This window comes from Pezoporus wallicus, unplaced genomic scaffold (assembly GCF_028554395.1).
Source record: "Pezoporus wallicus isolate ANWC-B61680 ecotype Strahan unplaced genomic scaffold, APGP_CSIRO_Pwel_v1 contig_3324, whole genome shotgun sequence".
Lineage (NCBI taxonomy): Eukaryota > Metazoa > Chordata > Aves > Psittaciformes > Psittacidae > Pezoporus > Pezoporus wallicus.
Genome location: NW_026643042.1, coordinates 1,223,858 through 1,242,500, shown reverse-complemented (window position 1 = coordinate 1,242,500; position 18,643 = coordinate 1,223,858). Strand labels below are relative to the sequence as shown.

The window sequence follows — 18,643 nt, the reverse complement described above, 5'->3', positions numbered from 1 at the left end:
ACAGCTTCAAGAACCACACTCATGTTCAAAGGAGGTGCTAGCGAACACAACTGTGTGAAATTTGGTAATACAGCTTCACTGGCAAGAACAGTGAGGTTAGTTTTGGCTCACGTGAGGTCCTACACCCTGTAGTTTGCTTTGAACAGTTTTAATGAAAAACTCAAAAGTGAGATTCAGCTGTAATAATCATTTTTTTTTAACTAAGGTTGGTCAGAAGCAAAAGAAATTTTATTTCTGTGTGCATAACACTGGAGAGGGAATACATCTCTCCTTAGAAGAGACCCTGTATTTTGAGTTATCTTTGGAAGACAAGGTGGCCAGGACACCTGTAATTCTCCCACACATATGCAATGCATGTAGGCAACCGAAACTTCGATGTGGTAGAGGATAGAGTGATTAGGTAAGTGCATCATCCAACTTGTAGCACTGGGCAGCAGACAAGCCTGTCCACTTCACTACTTCCAGAGAACAGTGAGTCACTCCTCCCACCTGTTTGCAGCAGCAAAATTAGAAAATGCTGCTCTTCAGCTTGAATGGACATTTATTTCTTGCAGAGAATCTAACAATGCCTCGAGAGGAGCTACAAGGCCCAGATCATTATAGCTTTGCCTCTTACCATGATGTATTTTGGAAAATCTCAAGCCCCAGAACACAAGTGGAAAGAGGAGGGAAATCACAGTGTGCTTCTTATTCTGACACATGGTAGGAGGAAGGACAGAGAAAACCCACATGAGGATGGGAAGCAGGAATACAGGATAAGCAGGACAGCCACCCCCTCTTTGACAAGCATGCAAGTGAGTTGGCTGCCTGCTCCTCCAGGATCTCCAAACACATCATAGGCAGGAGATGGTTACAGACCACCAGGGCTCTTCCCACACAGAAGACCATTGATGGTAAAGGGAGGGTTCCCTGCCTCCTAAAAAAATAAGAGCATCTTGCTAGCACAGACCAGCAACATTTGCTTCAAATTGCCTGTTCCTTGTAAAACCACAGAGCATACACTTATCTTTCTTCTTCCACAGACTACACTGAAAATGCCAGGGCAAGGCAGCTTATAAATAATTGCAAAGCCCCTTCTGAAAAAGGTTGAGAGGGAGGTGGGATGCAAGCTCCCAGCCAAGAAAGCTGGGACTGCCAAGGAGCAGAACAGAATAAGGGCGAGGACAGTGTGTGATATCCCAGCTCCGTCTGTATGCAGAAATGAAAGGCATTGAGGAAAATATCAATGTGGGTTATGGCAGGTGTTCCCAGGTGTGCGGAAATCCTCAGGGGAAGAGCACCATCAACAGAAAATACAGCAGACCTTATAAGAGACAGCTGACGTGGCAGATTCTACAAAAGCTTGTCTGCTGTATGTGAACGTCTTTTGTTCTCTAGCCCCATTCTTTCACCTGGCAGCTCACAGATTAAAAGACCTGAGAGATGTTCCTGTCACAGGAGACTTTTCCTCAAAAGGCTCCTAAAAGGAGGAGGGACCAGGGTAATGTGGGGTCCACTACAGGGGATGCGTGATAGAGGAAGCTTTATCCTTCTAATAACGACTCTCCTACATTTCTGGAAATTCCCCCTAGCCCCATCCCCTTGCTACCTGCAGAGTGATAACAAAGCCAACATTGTCCATCAAGTCTCAATCTGAAGTGACTCATTTATTCTCAGGAGCTTTGTGTTCATTTTTTTTCACACTGGCATCGTAAGAAAACAAGGTTTATGTGAGCATATTGCCTGTCATATGTCTTAACTGTTTGTCCCTTCCTATTAACTTTTGAATCACACCAGACTGGGAATAGAGGGCTCCAAGAGAAATTGAGTTTCTCTTATAGAAATTGAGTTTCTCTAAGATTGGTGAAGTTACTTTTGATTGGGTAGGACAGAGACCCCAGTTCACTTTTCTGCTGAGAGAAAGGCTAAGAGCAAAGTCAGCTCTTATTCCTGCTCTTGGGTCTGTTCTAGTCAATGAGCACATGTGCGCACCGGCTGATCAGCACAGCTTATGCTGCTTCTTGTCCTGCTGTAGGGAGAGGATGGGAAAGGGAGATGAGAGTCCTCTGTGGGGAATAGGGTCGGATGAGGGTCTGAGCTGGACTACACAATTAAGAAACACAGTATCATAGCAGTCCAGCCTCATGCCTAAGAAAACTTGGTTTTTTTCAGCCAAGTTGCCTGTAACTTCATGACACATCATCAGGGACAAATGCCAATGCTTCTCAAGTACTCGCAGAATGCAGTATGTAGCCACAGACAAAACAGCAACCAGTTGGAGAGTTCATCCATTAGATTCCCTGCTACAGCTTCTTTTTTCCCTTTTGCCGAAGTCTGGCAAGCAATAGAAAACCCAGGAAGAAAAGTCACAGTGAAACTGCTTTATCTCCTAATGCTGCCCCTTTCCAGGTCTGCACACTTAACACAGGGTTTCTTGAAAGAAGTAGAAAGTGTGTGTTGAATCAAAGGTGAGCACTCTGGAAGCAGTGCTCCCATAAAACCATAAGCTTTGGCTCTCAAGTGAGCTTGTGAGGTTGGTAAAAGCAGCTCTCCGCCCCAAGTGTTTTCCTGTATCTACTGACCAAACCATTGATTTTTAAGTAAAAGTGAAGGAACAAGAAAAAAAGTCCATTTTTTCTGTAGCACTATATGCTAAATTTTGCTTGCCACATCCTAACTGCTTCTAGTGATAGTGCAGTGTTTGTCTGAATTTTTAACAGATGTTTCTAAATACTCTTGACCACTTCTCTCTCCTGAGGATTTCTGCAGTGGGATAGCTCTAGATAGTAATATAAACAAAGTTTGTAAGAGGCTCTCAGGGATAAATCTGTAGACGCTGCATCCACGATGGGTGTGGGTATGGGTCCAAGCCTTATGAAACTCTGTAAATATCCTCTGAAGACTAGCAAGCTGGACTGACCCTGCCTGCAGATGTTTTTGAGCTTACCAGCCCTGCAGTGAAAAGAAAGACAGCTTACAGATAACTGCAACACTCCTGAAACAGCCAGAGAGCAGGATTTAAACCCAGAGTTATAAAAGCAGAGATATGCTGGAGCAGAACAGAATAATGCAGAGGATGATGTGTGATGGTGTAACTCCATTTCATTTCAAAATACCGAAGATGCTGCGAAGGGGATCAGTCTGGGCTGAGGCAGAATTTCCCAGATGTCAGATTGCCCTGGGGAGCGAGCACACTGGATTTACTTGACAGGTGTGAAGGTACTCGTGCAGTCAGAGCACAAATAGCCTTAAAAAATAAAATTTCTTCTTTCATTTTTTAAAGAAAATGAGTATGTTGTGCTAATGCCTGGCAAGGAGGCAGTGACATCTGCCTGAGTTTGTACCCAGCCTCAAATAACCAATTAAACATGCTGATGGCTCCTAGTTTACATTATCAAAACGTAGCCGTGGCTATTTAATACCAAAATGACATCTATTAAAGCTATTGTCAGTGTTTTGCAGCAGCTGAAACTGCTTTTTTAAAAGGTCAGTCTACTAGCTGGAGAGTGAACACAAGCAAGGCAGCTGTGCCAGCCCTTAGGATGTGGCTGCATCCTGCAGTCTGACTTTACATTCCCTCAAACGTCAGGCAGAAGCAGCCACTGTCTAGGTGAAGCCCACTGCCCTACCCGCAGCAGGGGGACCGGCGGGCAGCTCCACCGTGGGGGGCACACAGCGTGGGGACACAGTGGGGTGACACTCTGGGGCAAAGCTGTGAGCCCCATGCTGCCCACCTACTGCTTGCCAGGAGAAGAGTAAGGGTTGGCTGGAGAGGACACTACTGTTTTGAACCCAATTCAGCTTTGTGGAAGCTGTGTCATTGACAACAATAGCACAGCCCTACCCTAGAAAAACCCATACAAACCCCAGCTTGTGCACCACTTCCCCACAAACAGCAGAGCATAGCTCTAAACACCCTCACCAGTACAGACCAAGCACTTGCTGTCATCTTCTGCATTAGCATTTCTGTTAACCCTTTTGTAAGATCATCTGACTCAGTTTCAAAATTCCTCATTCTGAAAAACACTTGTTAAATATTGGCCCTGCCTGCTACACAAAGTGATAGCTTGGTAGTCATAACCCAGAAGACACATTTAGCTTCACAAACTCATCATCAATGGATCTTGAAGGCATTGTAGCCAACAGACTAGAAACCACATGCAATACAAACACATAATAGAACTTCTAATGTGCAAAGAGACTAAACAAAAAGATCCTTGACCTTCTTGCTTTCCCTTGCATACCATTATCCCCAGCGAGACAGCAAATGGAATGACGTGGAGAGCAATAGCTACCATCAAGCCAACTTTGGAAGCCAATTTCTACAGTAGTTAAGCAGTTAATGGCGTTAATCAGAATGATAACTTATTAAATTCTACATTTATGCAAATAACTTTTTGGCATATCACATGGAGACCTGAGTAGCAGAGCTCGCCAGGAAAAGGTCCCAATATCTTGCACATTTGCTGCTTTTGATTTTTTTAATACCATGTAAAATAGCATCCATGACAGTTGGCACATCACACAAACTACACTTAAAGAAAACGCTAGTCACAAATTAATCTATATCATCCCAAATAGATTAATGAACAAATTGTTTTATTCTTAACCTTTATGAAGCAGAGATTAATCTCCACAGCTAAATCCAATCTCTGTCTTTATCTTTTTAACAAGAAGTTGACATTCCTTATAGACCTTCCTAAAACAGACAACATTTACTGAATAAAGAAAACAGCAGATACCCCTAACTCTCTCTGTGCCACACTAGCTAGGGTATTGATAGCACAAAAATATAAAGCAACAGAGGACTTTATGACTATGACATGAAAGGCCATTATCTGCATGTGATGAGAGGAAACAGGAAAACTGCAGTTTAGGGTAGGCAGAGTTTACCGCAATCTTAGCTTTATAAAGCCTGCGTGGAAAACTTCCTGTTTTCCAAAAGAAACACTTGGCAGCTTTCTGGTTCTAGGCCACATTTAAATTCAGCGAGGATAGAAGAATCAGGGGATTGGATGAACAACTATGAATTGCACTTTTAATTACTTTCAAGGTGTTAAAAAAGAATTTCAAGATGTGCTCATGGATGTAGTTTTCCCCTTTGTTGCTGCTGTTGTTTAATAGAATTAAATTCTGTGCAGAATTTTATCCATTCATTTAGTTCATTCTGTCTCTGGGAAAATAAGGTGGGAATCACTTGCTGCAGGATGTTGTGCAAAATAAGTAGTTCACCTATTGAAATTGTGCCTCCATTTTGAAAATCAATAGAACTGCTTATAAACAAGCCCTAACTGCTGATTTATTGACATATATGTAAATATACATGTACCTGGATACCTTCTTTTTGTTTGTGCAAAGCCTGCAACAGAGAATGCTAAAATATACCTGGAAAAAATAATTGGCCTTTTTCCTCCCCTTTGGGTACAGATTTCTGGTTTCAAATGAATGTGCAGGTTTCCTGTTGCTGCGTGAAGCCTTCATTTCAAAATACCAACTGATTCTAGGTTTAATTAAAACAGAATGTTTTATATCAGAAACACTTCTCCTTTTTTTTCCATCACATATCTTCTTTGCTGGCTATTAAGACAAGGATTTTTTTTTATTTTTTATTTAATGAAATAATTCAAAGTTTTACAGCAACTCTTTATGGAGTCAACTTATGCAAGCACCGAAGCCTTTCCAGAGAAAACAGGATTCTCCCCACCTCCCTCTGGCTTTTCTCCCTACTGAATGCCATGGCCTTCACTCAACCAAAGGAAATGAAAGACAGACTGAGACAACAGCATCACGTGGGTGAAGGTCAGATTGATTTTCAGCTGTGTGGTGCTGTTTTTATCACCCTCAGGACAAAAGTTAAGCCCTTCATTTTTTTTTTCATGTCTGCTTTAACAGCACAACTTATTTTTTCCTGAAATTTTGGTTGGGCTCCATACCACCAGAATTATCAAGGACAGCCTAATGTAAAACATTCGTGGAGATATCTTCCTCAGAGTAAAACCCAGAGCAACCCACACACCACAAGACTTCTATACATGACTTTCCCCTATTCCCTATGTACAAATAGTGGCTCCTTGAAACTACTGAAGTTTCGGCAGTGACATTTGCTGACAGAAAAAGAAGACAGAGATGCAGCTGCTGGCTGTTCAGCAATGATCCTGGGCACAGGGAGAGAAGCATTTGCTATCTCAAAGGGGGCAAGTTCACAAATTGTTTTTTCTCCTCATCCTCCTTCCCTCCCTCCTTTTTCCCTCCCATGCTTGGAGGGGCCAAGCTCTCCAAGAGCTGAGCCTTCTGCCTGTCACTCGGTGATCTGGATATGCCCAGCCAGTTACTGTGGCAGGCTCTGGAAAAGCAGACAGTTTTGCTACCTCAGACTGCGCTTTTCCCAGCTCCAGCACCCCTCACAAAATCACTCCCCACAGCCTCCTGTAAGGACTGGCTCTCCTCATTTCTCTTTTAATTAAAGACTGATGCTCCCTGCAAAGTAATAATGTGATTTTTAGTACAGGCAATTTTAGCTAGTCAGGTCTTCAAAACTGAGCTGATTAACATAAAGCGAAGTGTTTTGTACACCATAGATATGTATGTGCATACCCAGTTAGAAAGAGCATCTTCCCTCCTGATGTTTGCATTTCCAGAGTTTAAACTGGCAGCCAGAAAACTCAGTATTCTGTCATTTAAGCTTTGAGGCAAGAAAACCCTACTCCCTTTCGTTTTCTTTTCTTTCCATTTGGGGTTAAGTTTGTCTTATTTGTACAATAGCATTGTGACAGCCTCCCAAAGATGACAGTTTATCCTGCATAAAAAGCAAGGAATACTATCTGCTTTATTTATATGTACCACAGCTCTGGTCAAAATTACACCCAGTTAGACTGAATACTATTAAAACACCTAATGGAATACAATTCCTACATCAAACAGCTCTTGTAAAACAAACCATGGCAAGTGTCTGTAAGAGAGGAAGAAGTAGAGAATGGCTGTAAGGTGAGGTCAAGCAGCCATCCAGGTTGGATCTAGATGTGGTCTGAATGCAAATTAAATCATTTGCTAGGGTTTGTGAACAAAGTTTTGACTAGCACACACCTTTAGCTCATGTGAACCTAGCTGAGGCTGCCTACAAAACAGCACATGGAGCAGTCAGATCTCTACAGCACCTCGAGGAGATCTGCAAATGCTGGTCCCCGTGGGATGCTTCAAGGAAGGTTCTGCATGTGCACGGAGCCCCAAGAAAGAGCCAGCTCTAGGACAAGAGGCAAAAGAGCAACTGCAGCTGAGAGTAAAGGAGAAAACAGTAATGCAGTAAGATGTAGCATAAATGTATAAACTGGGAAGTGACTCGGTTGCACGCAGGGCTAGGAAAATGCAAATGCCAGCACAGTGTCAGCAAGAAGACTACTGTGAGTGAGCTGTGACATGGTGGCAGTCCTGAAAGGAGGAAGGAAACAGCCTTTGAGGAGAGACTGCACAGGGAAAGCAGCAAAGGCAACAGGGAGAGAGTAGGGAAGAAAGTGGTCACCCCCAGGAGACAACCAGAAGAACTCACAAAAACAAAATGCCATACAATGCAGACAGACCACAGGCTGAGGATCATAGAATCCTAGGCTGGTTTGGCTTGGAGGGAACCTTAAAGCTCATCCAGTTCCAACCCCCCGCCATGGGCAGGGACTCTAGACCAGGTTGTAGACCAGGTTGCTCCAAGCCCTGTCCAACCTGGCCTTGAACACTGCCAGGGATGGGGTAGCCACAGCTTCTCTGGGCAACCTGTGCCAAGGCCTCAACACCCTCAGGTAAGATTTTTTTTTCTAGCATCTAATCTAACATCAGTTTAAAGCCATTCCCCTTTGTCCTATCAAAATGTCAAAAAAACTGTCCTGAAGGCATGTTGAGGTTTTGGCTGGTTTTGGCTTGGTTGGTTGCTTGCTATGGTTTATTGATGCAGACTGAACAATGTAATTCAAATCTGCTTCAACTACTCTTGGAGTCCATTCAGTTTTGCTTAGAGAAAACAAATACAGGTGTATACATTTGTATTTCTGTAGACTGCAAGGTCATAAATGGAATTTATTCTACTTTTGTCTTTCCAAATGTTCTAATGGATAATTAGTATATGTAGATTTCTAAAACGAACATTTAATATAAATTGTATCAAATCTCATTTATTTTAAGAGATATCATTAAGTACAAAGTCTGCATAAGTGAACTGAGTTCATTGTAGAGGAAATGACTGGGAATTATGTTCAAAAATCTATTCAGATGTTCAATGTAACAGATTCCCTAGAGAAGAGGAAAGCAATGGGCTTCTTCAGGCTTTCCTTACATCCTCCTCAATAAGACTAACAGTAATTGAGTAGCAACATAAGGAGGAGCCAAAAAGTCTTTCACTATTATGCTGAAAAAGATTTTCAAAGAAGTCTAAGTCTAAAGAAGAGATGGACCCATATGCCAAAAAAATGATGCCTTCCAGAGGAGGCTCATCCCCACAGTTATACATGTCACAAGCAACAAAACCCACCTGGATAAAGACCTTGGCTCTTCCACCAGTGTTGCATGGCATTTTGCAGATTGGTGAAACCACAATTGCAGTCATTTTCATCCAAAATAACTTGGGCTGGTAAGGGACAAGGGCTTGAATTTTTTTTACCTATCAGCACACTCATGTTGACGTAAGGCTTGTGCAGCTCCATAAGGCAGCAGATCTGGCAGCTGCCAGTCTGCAGACTAAAAATTAAATCCTTTTAATTGTCAGCAGTGTCAGCTCCCAAAGACAACACCAACCTTGTACCAGAGGAAGGTAGGAGATAGAAGTCAAAACCAGTCCAAACTTAAGAGTCAAAACTTATACCAGAGTGATTTCTTAATCTCATGATGATAAAAATTAGAATTCCCTGTGTCTAAAGGAAGCTGCTAGGCTAAATATTTAAAGACTACAAAGTGCTTAAATGCCCTAGGAAATATTTAAGATGAACAGACCAAGTGCCTTGAAAAAACCCAAATCATTTTTTTCATTAGTTAAGACAATGAAAGCTGGTTGTAATAAGCAAGAAGTTTGAATAACATTACCTACAATTAATAGACATTAACTCAAATTTCTACTGAATATATTTTCAACAACTTTGAATTGAATATGAAATTATGGTATCTATTTTAAAATTCATCTTACTATTAAAAACACCTAGTAAAATCAGCTAAATGGAACAGCATTTGAAAGGTACATACATGTTGCCAAAGCTCTGAAGAAAGTCAGAAGCTGCTTAGACTTCTGGTGGAGGTCTTCTGATGTGCAAACCCAGCTTGGAGAGCAACAGCCTCTCCAGCAGGTGCAGGGAAAATATTTCCCTTATTCAGTTTATCTGACTGGTTCAGTCCAATATTGAGTTTGTTCAGAACAGAAAACTTGGCAGACAATCACTAATTTGCTTCTTGCCAGCTCACAGTAAAAGGCGAGACCCCTATTGAGAACGCCAGCACCCGCTTGAAGTTGTCCATGGGAGGCCACATACCTTGTTGGATCCATCCTGCTCACCAGGACTGCTGTGCTGGCTGTGTCCGGCAAGGAGCACACCACACAGCCCTCCCTCAGGCTGGCTCTCGAGGAAGGCTGAGCCCTGGGCTCCCAGACCCAGAGGCCATGCGGAGATGCTCCAGCGAGTGCTCCCAAAGCCAGCCAGTTGAAGAGGACCAACCCATGCTGGCACATTTCCCTAAAGCCAGCCGGCACCAGGGGGTGGAGGCTGCTTTCTGGCTTCCCCAAGCCTGGAGCACAGTTAATAACATGCCAGCTGTATCTGCAGACAAGCCAAGTTTAATGAGGCTACAACAAAAGCATTCAAATATGCACTACAGAACTTCTGTGGGGATTTTTTCTAGAGCTTGTTTTTAACTTGACAATGTTTGCATACACAAATCCTTTCATTTTATTTTTTTAAAACCTATCTATATTCTAGAAACTCAAAGAAATCAACATTAAAAAGACTTTTTAAATCCTACTACTTCCAACAGCAAAATTATGTTGTGTGATGAATGCTGTAAATGCACTGCTGGTTGCTTTTTTCTTAGTAAACATTGAAATCTTAATTGTTTTTCTCCTACATGGCCAGACTCCATCTTTCTGTCTGCCAGGTCTTCACACCAGGACAAGTACTGTCCTCCACACCAGGAAGGACACACAGAAGTGACCACATCTACCACTAGCGATGAAAGAGACACCTTACTCACTCCCTGTCCTGTCTGCCATGCTTTACCACGTGTCCCAGTCTCTTAGTCTGGATCAAGATATAGGAGGTGTCAGTAAGAGGACTGCAAATATGGATTTGGAGACAGCAGAGGTGCCAGCAAAAGGAGTCTGCTCAGGCATGAGCAGGTAAGGAAGGTAGGCAAGGTGCCACCACTCACTGTCTCCTCCAGCAGAAGAACCAGAGGGTAGAAGTGAAAGCAGGTGACAAAGTGAATAAAAGGGGATTCTTTTCGCCAGTGCATAATTAACTCTGGGTCCCCACCACAGGAAATGCTAACGGCATACTTTGCTTCAACAAGAAACTTCAAAATGGAAATTCATGGAAGAAGATTACCTGAGGAGTGTCCAGATAAGTTTAGAAACTCATAGCACCAAGACATGGTACTATGGGACCATCAGGCTGGCTCTGACTCCATATGGCCATCCTTCTATATAAAGACTATTTACCAATGGTCTGCTAAGGGGTAGGGGAACAATCCAGGAAAAAAAGCTGGCTTTCAGTGCACCTCCCATTCACTGCTCATGTCTGCAGTCTGAAGATCTTGATGGCTCTGAATAAGCCAAGGCTGATATGGCCAATGTGTGTCCTTCAGCAGTGCCCTAGCCACAAACAATCTATGGTCTTGTCCATCTGAGACAGGACAACCCCAGCACATCATCCACCAAGCTCTCTAAGGCATTATTAAAGGCCTTTTTATAATAAGCCGCATCTGTTGTAGTCTCCAGGCTATCCTCACTGCATTTCTGAATTGAGTTTCACATACTGGGTTTTGTCTACACCCCCCCAATTGCTGGGACATGCTCAGGACAGCAGTGATCCTCCTTCCCTGGGGGCATAGCTGCCCTTGCAGCACTCAGCAGGCTCCAGCCCCAGAAGAAGCTTTTCCTTTGCAACCCCTTTCTCCTCTGTTTTGGAGGACATTTATTATTTACTTAGATTGCTGTAACACTGACAAACAGACCTGCCCTATATGCAGTACTCCCTCTGCTGTAACACGGAGATGGATTATCCTTTGCAAATTGAAGTTCAAAGCAGGGGGAGAAGGGGAGAAGGGGAGAAGGGAAGAAGTGGAGGTGGAGCTCAGGCCCCCCGGTGCCCCAGGAAGCCTGTGTGAGGCCGAGTATACAGAGGCGAGTGGAACAGGGTCCAGTTTTCAAGCGCAGGTCCTGCTGCATGCAGGAGCTCTCACAGGCAGCACCCAGCCACTAGCTCTTGCTTCTCAGCATTTGGGGTGCTTTGCTCTTTGTCCATCTTCCCATATCTGATGCAGCAAAATATCAGGAGGTGACAGTGGCTTTTTCAGACATCCAAGTACCAAACTGCTCAAGACTTCAAAAGGACATGTACTTTCTTCAAGAGGCCTCGTCTGAAATATGTACCCGCTTTCTTTTCTATCCATTTTCATGTATACCTGTGCTTACTTTGCAGACTACTTTTTTGAACTAGATAAAAGTAGATAAAAAACTCAATTAAAGTAGCAAGAATGAAATAGTCCCTTGCCAATACAAGCACACTAACCTGTCATCCTCAGCTCCTCACTGGGCCATATGCTTAAAAATGACAGGGAAAGTGTTCTTCCTGTGTGAAAAACATGTGCTGCTTGAGGAAAGACATCATCACTGCTAAGAAATGTTTGTGCAGCCTCAGGATGCATAGCCAGGCCATCCGTGATGGCTGCTGGCTACATGGAGGCAGAGGAAGGGGTAGAGATAGCTCACTACCTCCCCTCCTGCCAGGGGTTTTGGTTACATGCAACCAAGCAGCCTGCAGCCGTGCTGGCAGTGCTCCTATCTGTACACACAGTGCCTGGTGCTGCTCCCCTGCCACTGTCCCCAGAGGGACCCAGCACAAAGGTGGCTGTGGTGATTGCAGGGGGTGGCGCCTGGCGCACTGGCATGCTCTTATCGGCACACACACTGCCCAGCTCCCTGCACCGCTGGGGATGTGCAGGGGCCCAGCACTGTGCCTCCACCGTGGAAGAGCCGCCAGGAGGCCACAAGACAAATCCCGAGCCAGATGTTTATGGCGAGCAAGCACCAGCTTGGATTCACATCCCCTGCATCACAAATCCTTACGGGCACCAGCCCACCTGCAAAACCCAAGAGACAGCCTGAGAAGAAGCTGCCGTGGCTCAGCTCCGCTATGGCCTGCCCAAGCAGAAGGGCAGAGCAGAAGGCTGCATGTCTCAGGCAGCCCAGGGGTCTCACCTACCTTCACCTGCCGGATGACCCTCCAATCTGCAGGATAAGCAACACTGTTAGGGAGCATAACACTTTGCACAGCTTTCATAAACATAAGCAATACATTAAACACTCCGCTAAAAGCACCTTTGCAGGCAGCCCCAATCATGCCAAACACCCAGGGTGGGTGCAAAGCCAGTGCTGGTGGCTCAGAAGATACGCTGCAGAACCACTGCACCAGCAAGGTTACTGCATGCCTGGTTTGTCATTCAATTTGCAGCTGCTTCTGTTTGACTTCAGATACAAATTCAGATAGAGGACTAGGCTTTATGTTCTACATGAAAAATAGATGTTTCACCTGCTCAGAAAGCCAGGCAGTGCAGCACCGTAATCAGCACACTAATGTTGTGTATGTGGAAAGAGCCTCCTCTCAGGCAGGCTGGTTCCAGGTAAACTCAAACATCACCTGTGAGGTGACAGCAGTCATGGGGCCAGACCCCAGACCACCCAGCCAAGAGTACCCCTGCAATAGGCTGGGGTTTGGGGGCTCTCAGCACCAATGGGCACCAATACTGACTAAAAGGAGATGTGTGAAGCCCCTGCTTTAAGCCCTGAGGAGCCCTGCTGCAGAGCACCTGCAGAGGGGACGCCTGGGACAAACTAAGGACAGGAGCCTGCACTCGGAGCCCTCCAAGTGATTGACAATAAAAACACTGCCCCAGTGCCCATTTTCAGATCTAGACAGCGAGAACAGAGGACTCCAGGGAAAAATCCATGTTTTTACAGTTTGTGGTACTACTGAGCTTTTCTGGTGCCAATTTTAAAACACTGCTACGACCTCTGGAAAGAAGGAAAACTGCATTTCAGCACAACAATGTAGAAAAGAACAAAAAAAAAGGAAACATTTTTTTAGCTTGAAACACTAGTCAGGTTAAGAGAAAGGAGCAGAATTCTGGCAAGGGCAAGAGCACTCAGACTGAGCCACAACACAGTAATTAGGGCCAGTAGGTCATTAGAGACACAGCTGTATAAACTAGGTGTATAATTAAGTTTCCACACTGCTTTTTCACAACTGTATTTCAGTTTCTTTTGCGGACAACAATCATTAATTCATTAATTTAAAGATGCAACAACAGCAGCAGCAAAAAAGACAGGAACTCTCTGACTTGCCAATCAGGTGCAACCAGAGATTACAATCTGGGGAGGGTTAATTTTGGAAGTATGTGTCAGAAGTCTCTCTTTGTCAGTGGAAAGTGCAAAGAGCCACCTGACAAAAACATCCATGAGACCTCATGACTTGTGGACAAGTTGCTGTATATGGTTTTCTGGATAAACATCCCACATATACAGTCGCATGGTAATTGTGATTCTTGTAGCAGGTGAAATACAAGAAAACGCAAAATTATACACTAGCATGAAACATGTTACAGTACCTCATTTCAAACGCAAGCCTAGTGTACAGGTTACAGGGCATTTAAAAGGAGCAACTGCAAGACTTTAATTATAAACTAGTTCCTACCGTACAGTAGTTTAGAAAAATCAGCTGCTTCCAAGCTGGCAATATCCATATATAGCTCTGCTGCTGTTTGAAACAGACAACCTGTAAAGTTATCAACAACAGAAGAGGACCTCATGAAATGCTCAGAGACCCCACCAAAACCTACTTCTGTCCACTTCATTGATGCACTAATTTGCTTTAAAACACTCTACATTCACTTGCAAAACTGCAGAAAAAAACTTACATGAAGCTATTCTGACCCACAGAAGGAAAGGGGTGACATGGATGGAGGAAGCAAAAATAACACAACAAAATACTGGCACTAACCCCAGACTAATGCAGGTGTATTAAAACACGCAAGCAAAACAGCAAATCTTGTGACTTTTTAGCCACTTTTCATCAGAAAACAAACAACTCCTCACCAGCCACCAGACAGTGACGTATCACAGAATAGCTGCTTGATGTGTGCAGCCTCTGGTGCTGGCTGTAGGACACAGTAATTTGTAAATCCATGTGCAATCTTTTACTCTTGTCACTGATTTTATAAGATATCATCATGCTACACCTACACTGCAAGAGCAGTGTGCAAAAAAATGTGTAAAAAAGACAGCACATGATGCTAATGGCAATTACTCAGTCTTCTCTAGTTAAGGGGACATTGGATACCAGTGAGGTTTTAATTCAGTTTTTTACAGCTTAACACATCCAGTGTATACACTAGGTGTTCTTATTTATTCTCAGAGTATTTTTACAGTGCTCACTAGTTGTTTCAGGCACTGTTTCCAGGACTGCTGCAGGAGAGCTCATTTGTGGGGCAAGCTGGGAGACAAGGGAAGACATGAGCCGGTAAGGAAATGTGATGTTCTTTCAGTACAAGCTGCCCCCATTTAGACCCTTTTCAGATCCCTGTAGACGCTGGAAACCTACAACCTGCAATCACAGACATCAGTCATGAGAAAAAGGTATAAAAGGCACCTAATTCTGTCAGAAGAACATCTCTACTACACTGACATCAAAAGGGATGCCATGCACTTATGCTACCAGAGATGTCTAGATTTCAGTGGTGTTTTGTCCTCAAAGAAACAAGTCTGAAATACATGAAAAAGCAAGGGGAGAAATTACTGTTTGTTGCCTCCTTACATGTCAAAGCAGCTGTGTTCAAACTGTATTATAACTTCAGCGCACCGTAATGAATTTCTAAGGGATTCCAGTAAAATAGATGGTTTATCCTATTCTTTGGAGTGATCTCTTGTAATCCTGCAACACTCCAGTGCTACAATACCTTCCTAACTTCAGTATCCCAAAGGAAGTCATTAGTTACGTTGTATTATCATCCTGGTGGTATTATCACTACAAATAATACCTGTATTGATCTGGAGCCATGTAGACATGACTGCAAACCCTGCTTCAGATTAAGACATGAAAACCTGACTTGCCAAGAGGTCAGGCACTGAATTACCACCTCAGATGCATCAGGCAGGCATTATAGGCAAAAGGAGCACAGGGTAACTAAGGACACAGTCAAACAGCTTATTTTGTGGGGTAAAATCTTTACATGTACCACACTTCCTAATGCAGTCTTAGTTTTTTCAGCCAGGTGGTGCAAGTCTTTTCAGATAAGCTGAACAAAGACATGCTTTCCACAACAGTTCTCACAGCTGTGGAACAAACTGGTGGATCTAACAGAGTTGTGCTGCAGATTTTATTCCCTAAAGGTAGGATATGTAAATATCAAGCAATAGTCCAGATTGTCTTCATAGACAATCATTCCAGAATATATGAGTACAGTCTTCCTATTTACTTTAAATCACTTCAGGACACTAGATTAAACTAAATGGAAAACAGACATGCTTGTTCTAGAACAAGGGTATCCTCACATGGAGATAATTAGCACCCATTTCATGTATATGCAGATAGTTATGTGGTGCTTTTTTATGACAAAATGTCCTTGTAAATCATCAGCACATGTGAAGAGAGTAAAAGAGGATCAATTTCTGCTACCTGCAATCAAAAAATAGCAATGGGAATGCTAACAGATCATTTTTATAAGTCTCAAAAAATGTAATATATTTTCCTTAGTCTCACTAACAGAACATTACAATAAAAGCTGAGGTGTGAAAACACTGACTGTATTGATGTAAATAGAATCTCTAAGAAAAAAATTGCTCCACTTCATAATGCTGTTGGTCATCAGCCATAACCCTACTTCCTCTGCTGGAGTCCCCACCAGCAGTGCCTGTGCCCCTCCTACAGTTGTGCCATTACAGCTGTTTGGAGCATCACACAGTGAACCAGCCGAAGCAGACACCTGGACTAAAACCAGCCTTTTTCTTGGTGGGGCTTGCCCGCAGCACCATGAGTGGGTGTACCAGCGCAACTCAGGAGACAGGGAAGTGATGGAACAGCAGCCACCTAGGGATGGCTGCTGGAGACATGCCCTGTGGCTGCACAGCTGCCCTAGTGGGATTCTGCCTGTCCTGCTCCCCATGCAGGATGGCATCAGGAAGGATTTGTCCCTGTAATTGCTCCTTTGGAAAGGACCGATGTCCACCCAGGCTGCACACCTCACCTTCCAGTTTGCAAAACAAGGATTCTTCTATTCAATGGCATTTTCTTGCTTACTACCCTGTAGAGTATGAGTTGGTTGTTAGCTGGCCAAGGAATTATCCTGCAAGAAGTTTCCTTTCAATTCTACACGTTTTCAAGTTTGCAACCCATGTAGAGTTTTAAGGAGAGTGGGGACCAAGGAGCCCTGAACACAGGTGTAGGACTGCAATTCTTATCCACCTGCAGGCTGGGGAAAAGCCCCAACCTCCCTCTGTCCTTCTGCCCAGCAAGCAGACAGGAGTCAGAGCAAGAGGTTCTCTCCTCTCCAGACCAGAGTGAGATAGGGGAGGGTGCTCTCAAGGTGGGAGTCAGACTGAGCCCAAGCCCCTTCTTGACCGTTCCTCCCTCGATATACTCTGTTCCCTGTATTTTTTCTTTGTTGGGCATCACTTTCCTTATGCCCAAGAAGAAGAGCAGAAAACATGGACTGATTAACAAACAAATTAAGTGGCTGGGGAAGAATACGCACTCAAGGGGAAGAGGATGGGATACTGCTGCATCGGAGAAGAAACTAACCCTCCTGCCCTCCACCTGCAGACCTGCCCATCAGCCATAACAGCAAATGCCTAAAAATGCTGTAGATGAGTGCAGAGGAAGAATAGGCAGAGTGTTTAATTCCAGTAAGGTGAAGGATGAGAATGTCTGATTTAAATAAATATGAACATATCCTGTGTTCCTCCTCCTAAGATTTTGTTTAATCTTTGATAAAATCTGCAAAGCTTTTTACTACTCCTGTAAATCGGCTTAGCATGCTCTGCAGAATACCTGCTGCTACGTCTGGCCATGGAAAGGCAGCCATGTAAAAGCATGCTATGTTGCAATTCTTCACACCAATCTTTTGAGCGTGGTCTTACTTTACAGAAAGTAAAATCAAGATCAGTGTAGGATGATGCCATCCTCACTTCCATAAGATTCAAAAGGCAATGTAATAATAACCTAGGGAGAACGGTGTATTTTTAGGGTGGGATTACAGAACTTTCACAATGGATTTTAATCTCAGAAATCATCATGTTCTTTTATGGGGTTCAGAGGCCTTTCTTCCTGGGAGTTTTGCACACTTCAGTCATTTAACTTTTTTAATCTTCCTCCATTTGGAGAGAGAGGGGAAAAATACCCTGCCTGAAACTTTCAGCATTTAAAAAAAAAACACAACATTTTTGTCTAACGTAATTACTGACAGATTCCAATTGGAAAGCTGTTGCTTTTATTTTAATTTTATTAAAGGAGTGAACAAAGGCTACCCAAGGCACCACAATAAAATTACATTAACTGTAAAATTACATTATTAATTCTTTAATCTCACTTGAGGCCTCAAGCTGTTGCTATGTCCAATTACCCAGCTAACCACCTGTCAGAACTGTAAAGCTAGTTTAACATTACCTCCAGGACAGTTGTGTGCCCTGTGTTCAGTCAGGTCTGCCAGTGAATCGAAGTCCTGCTGACAGTTATCGCAGGTGTAAATTGACTCATCCTCCATGTCTTCATCTTCCTCATTTCTCTCTTCCTGGCTCGTCACACTGTTCCTCTCTTCCAAGGCCCGGCTGTCCTTCGCTTCGCTTTCCAGCTCTCCTCCCAGGCCACCTGCCAACAACAAGAACATCCTCTAAGTTTGAAAGGTCTGAAAAATAAGAGCTTTAAGAAGGATGTTGCACTTATTAAGATACATTTAATTACAGCCGCTCTCACATTATTCCCGACACCTTTCATTATATTAATGTGGGTTTTATATCATGCGGTGCAACAATTCTCAACTGTATTCTCTGCTGCTTAGTGCGAATCCTGCAAACACTCTCTCCTAATCTTCTCTGGTGGGTGTATAGCAGGAGCCTCTAACTCTCTGTCATATAAAGTTGTTAGTGTTTTATCACTTAACCAGATTCTCAAAGCTTCAAAAACTGGCAAGATTAATTACAGCCCACAAAGAGAAGGCATATGCTGAATTTTAATTCTCAGTTCTCTCCTTTCCCCACTGCCTCCAAGCCCAATATTAATAACAACAAGAAAGGAAGAAAAAACACTCTATTTGAAGACCCTCAAAGCACACGTTTACCCCAAGATGTGAGAGCTCCCTGAACTAACGAGAGGCACTTTGCTGGGCAAATGAGCCTTGGATTGTGCCAGCCTAGCCGGGAGCCAACAGGATC

At 43.5% G+C, this 18,643-nt stretch overlaps 1 protein-coding gene across 7 annotated transcripts in view; it reads right to left on the bottom strand.

Annotated features, from left to right (window-relative positions):
• Positions 1 to 18,643, bottom strand: part of ZNF423 (zinc finger protein 423) — a 234,453-nt gene that overhangs the window by 145,635 nt on the left and 70,175 nt on the right. For 4 of the 7 annotated variants that reach the window (XR_008970512.1, XM_057396537.1, XM_057396534.1 and 1 more), the window contains exons 3-4: positions 17,880 to 18,080; positions 13,914 to 13,994 (exon numbers count right to left, since the gene is read on the bottom strand). Coding sequence is in view for 5 of the 7 variants with exons in the window: in XM_057396537.1 (XP_057252520.1) it covers positions 13,914 to 13,994; positions 17,880 to 18,080 (282 nt within the window). In the remaining 2 variants the exon portion in view is untranslated. Of the gene's footprint in view, positions 1 to 9,479; positions 9,652 to 13,913; positions 13,995 to 17,879; positions 18,081 to 18,185; positions 18,342 to 18,643 lie in introns of those variants that run through there. The other 3 variants (XM_057396538.1, XM_057396536.1, XM_057396539.1) reach the window with 3 other exon arrangements.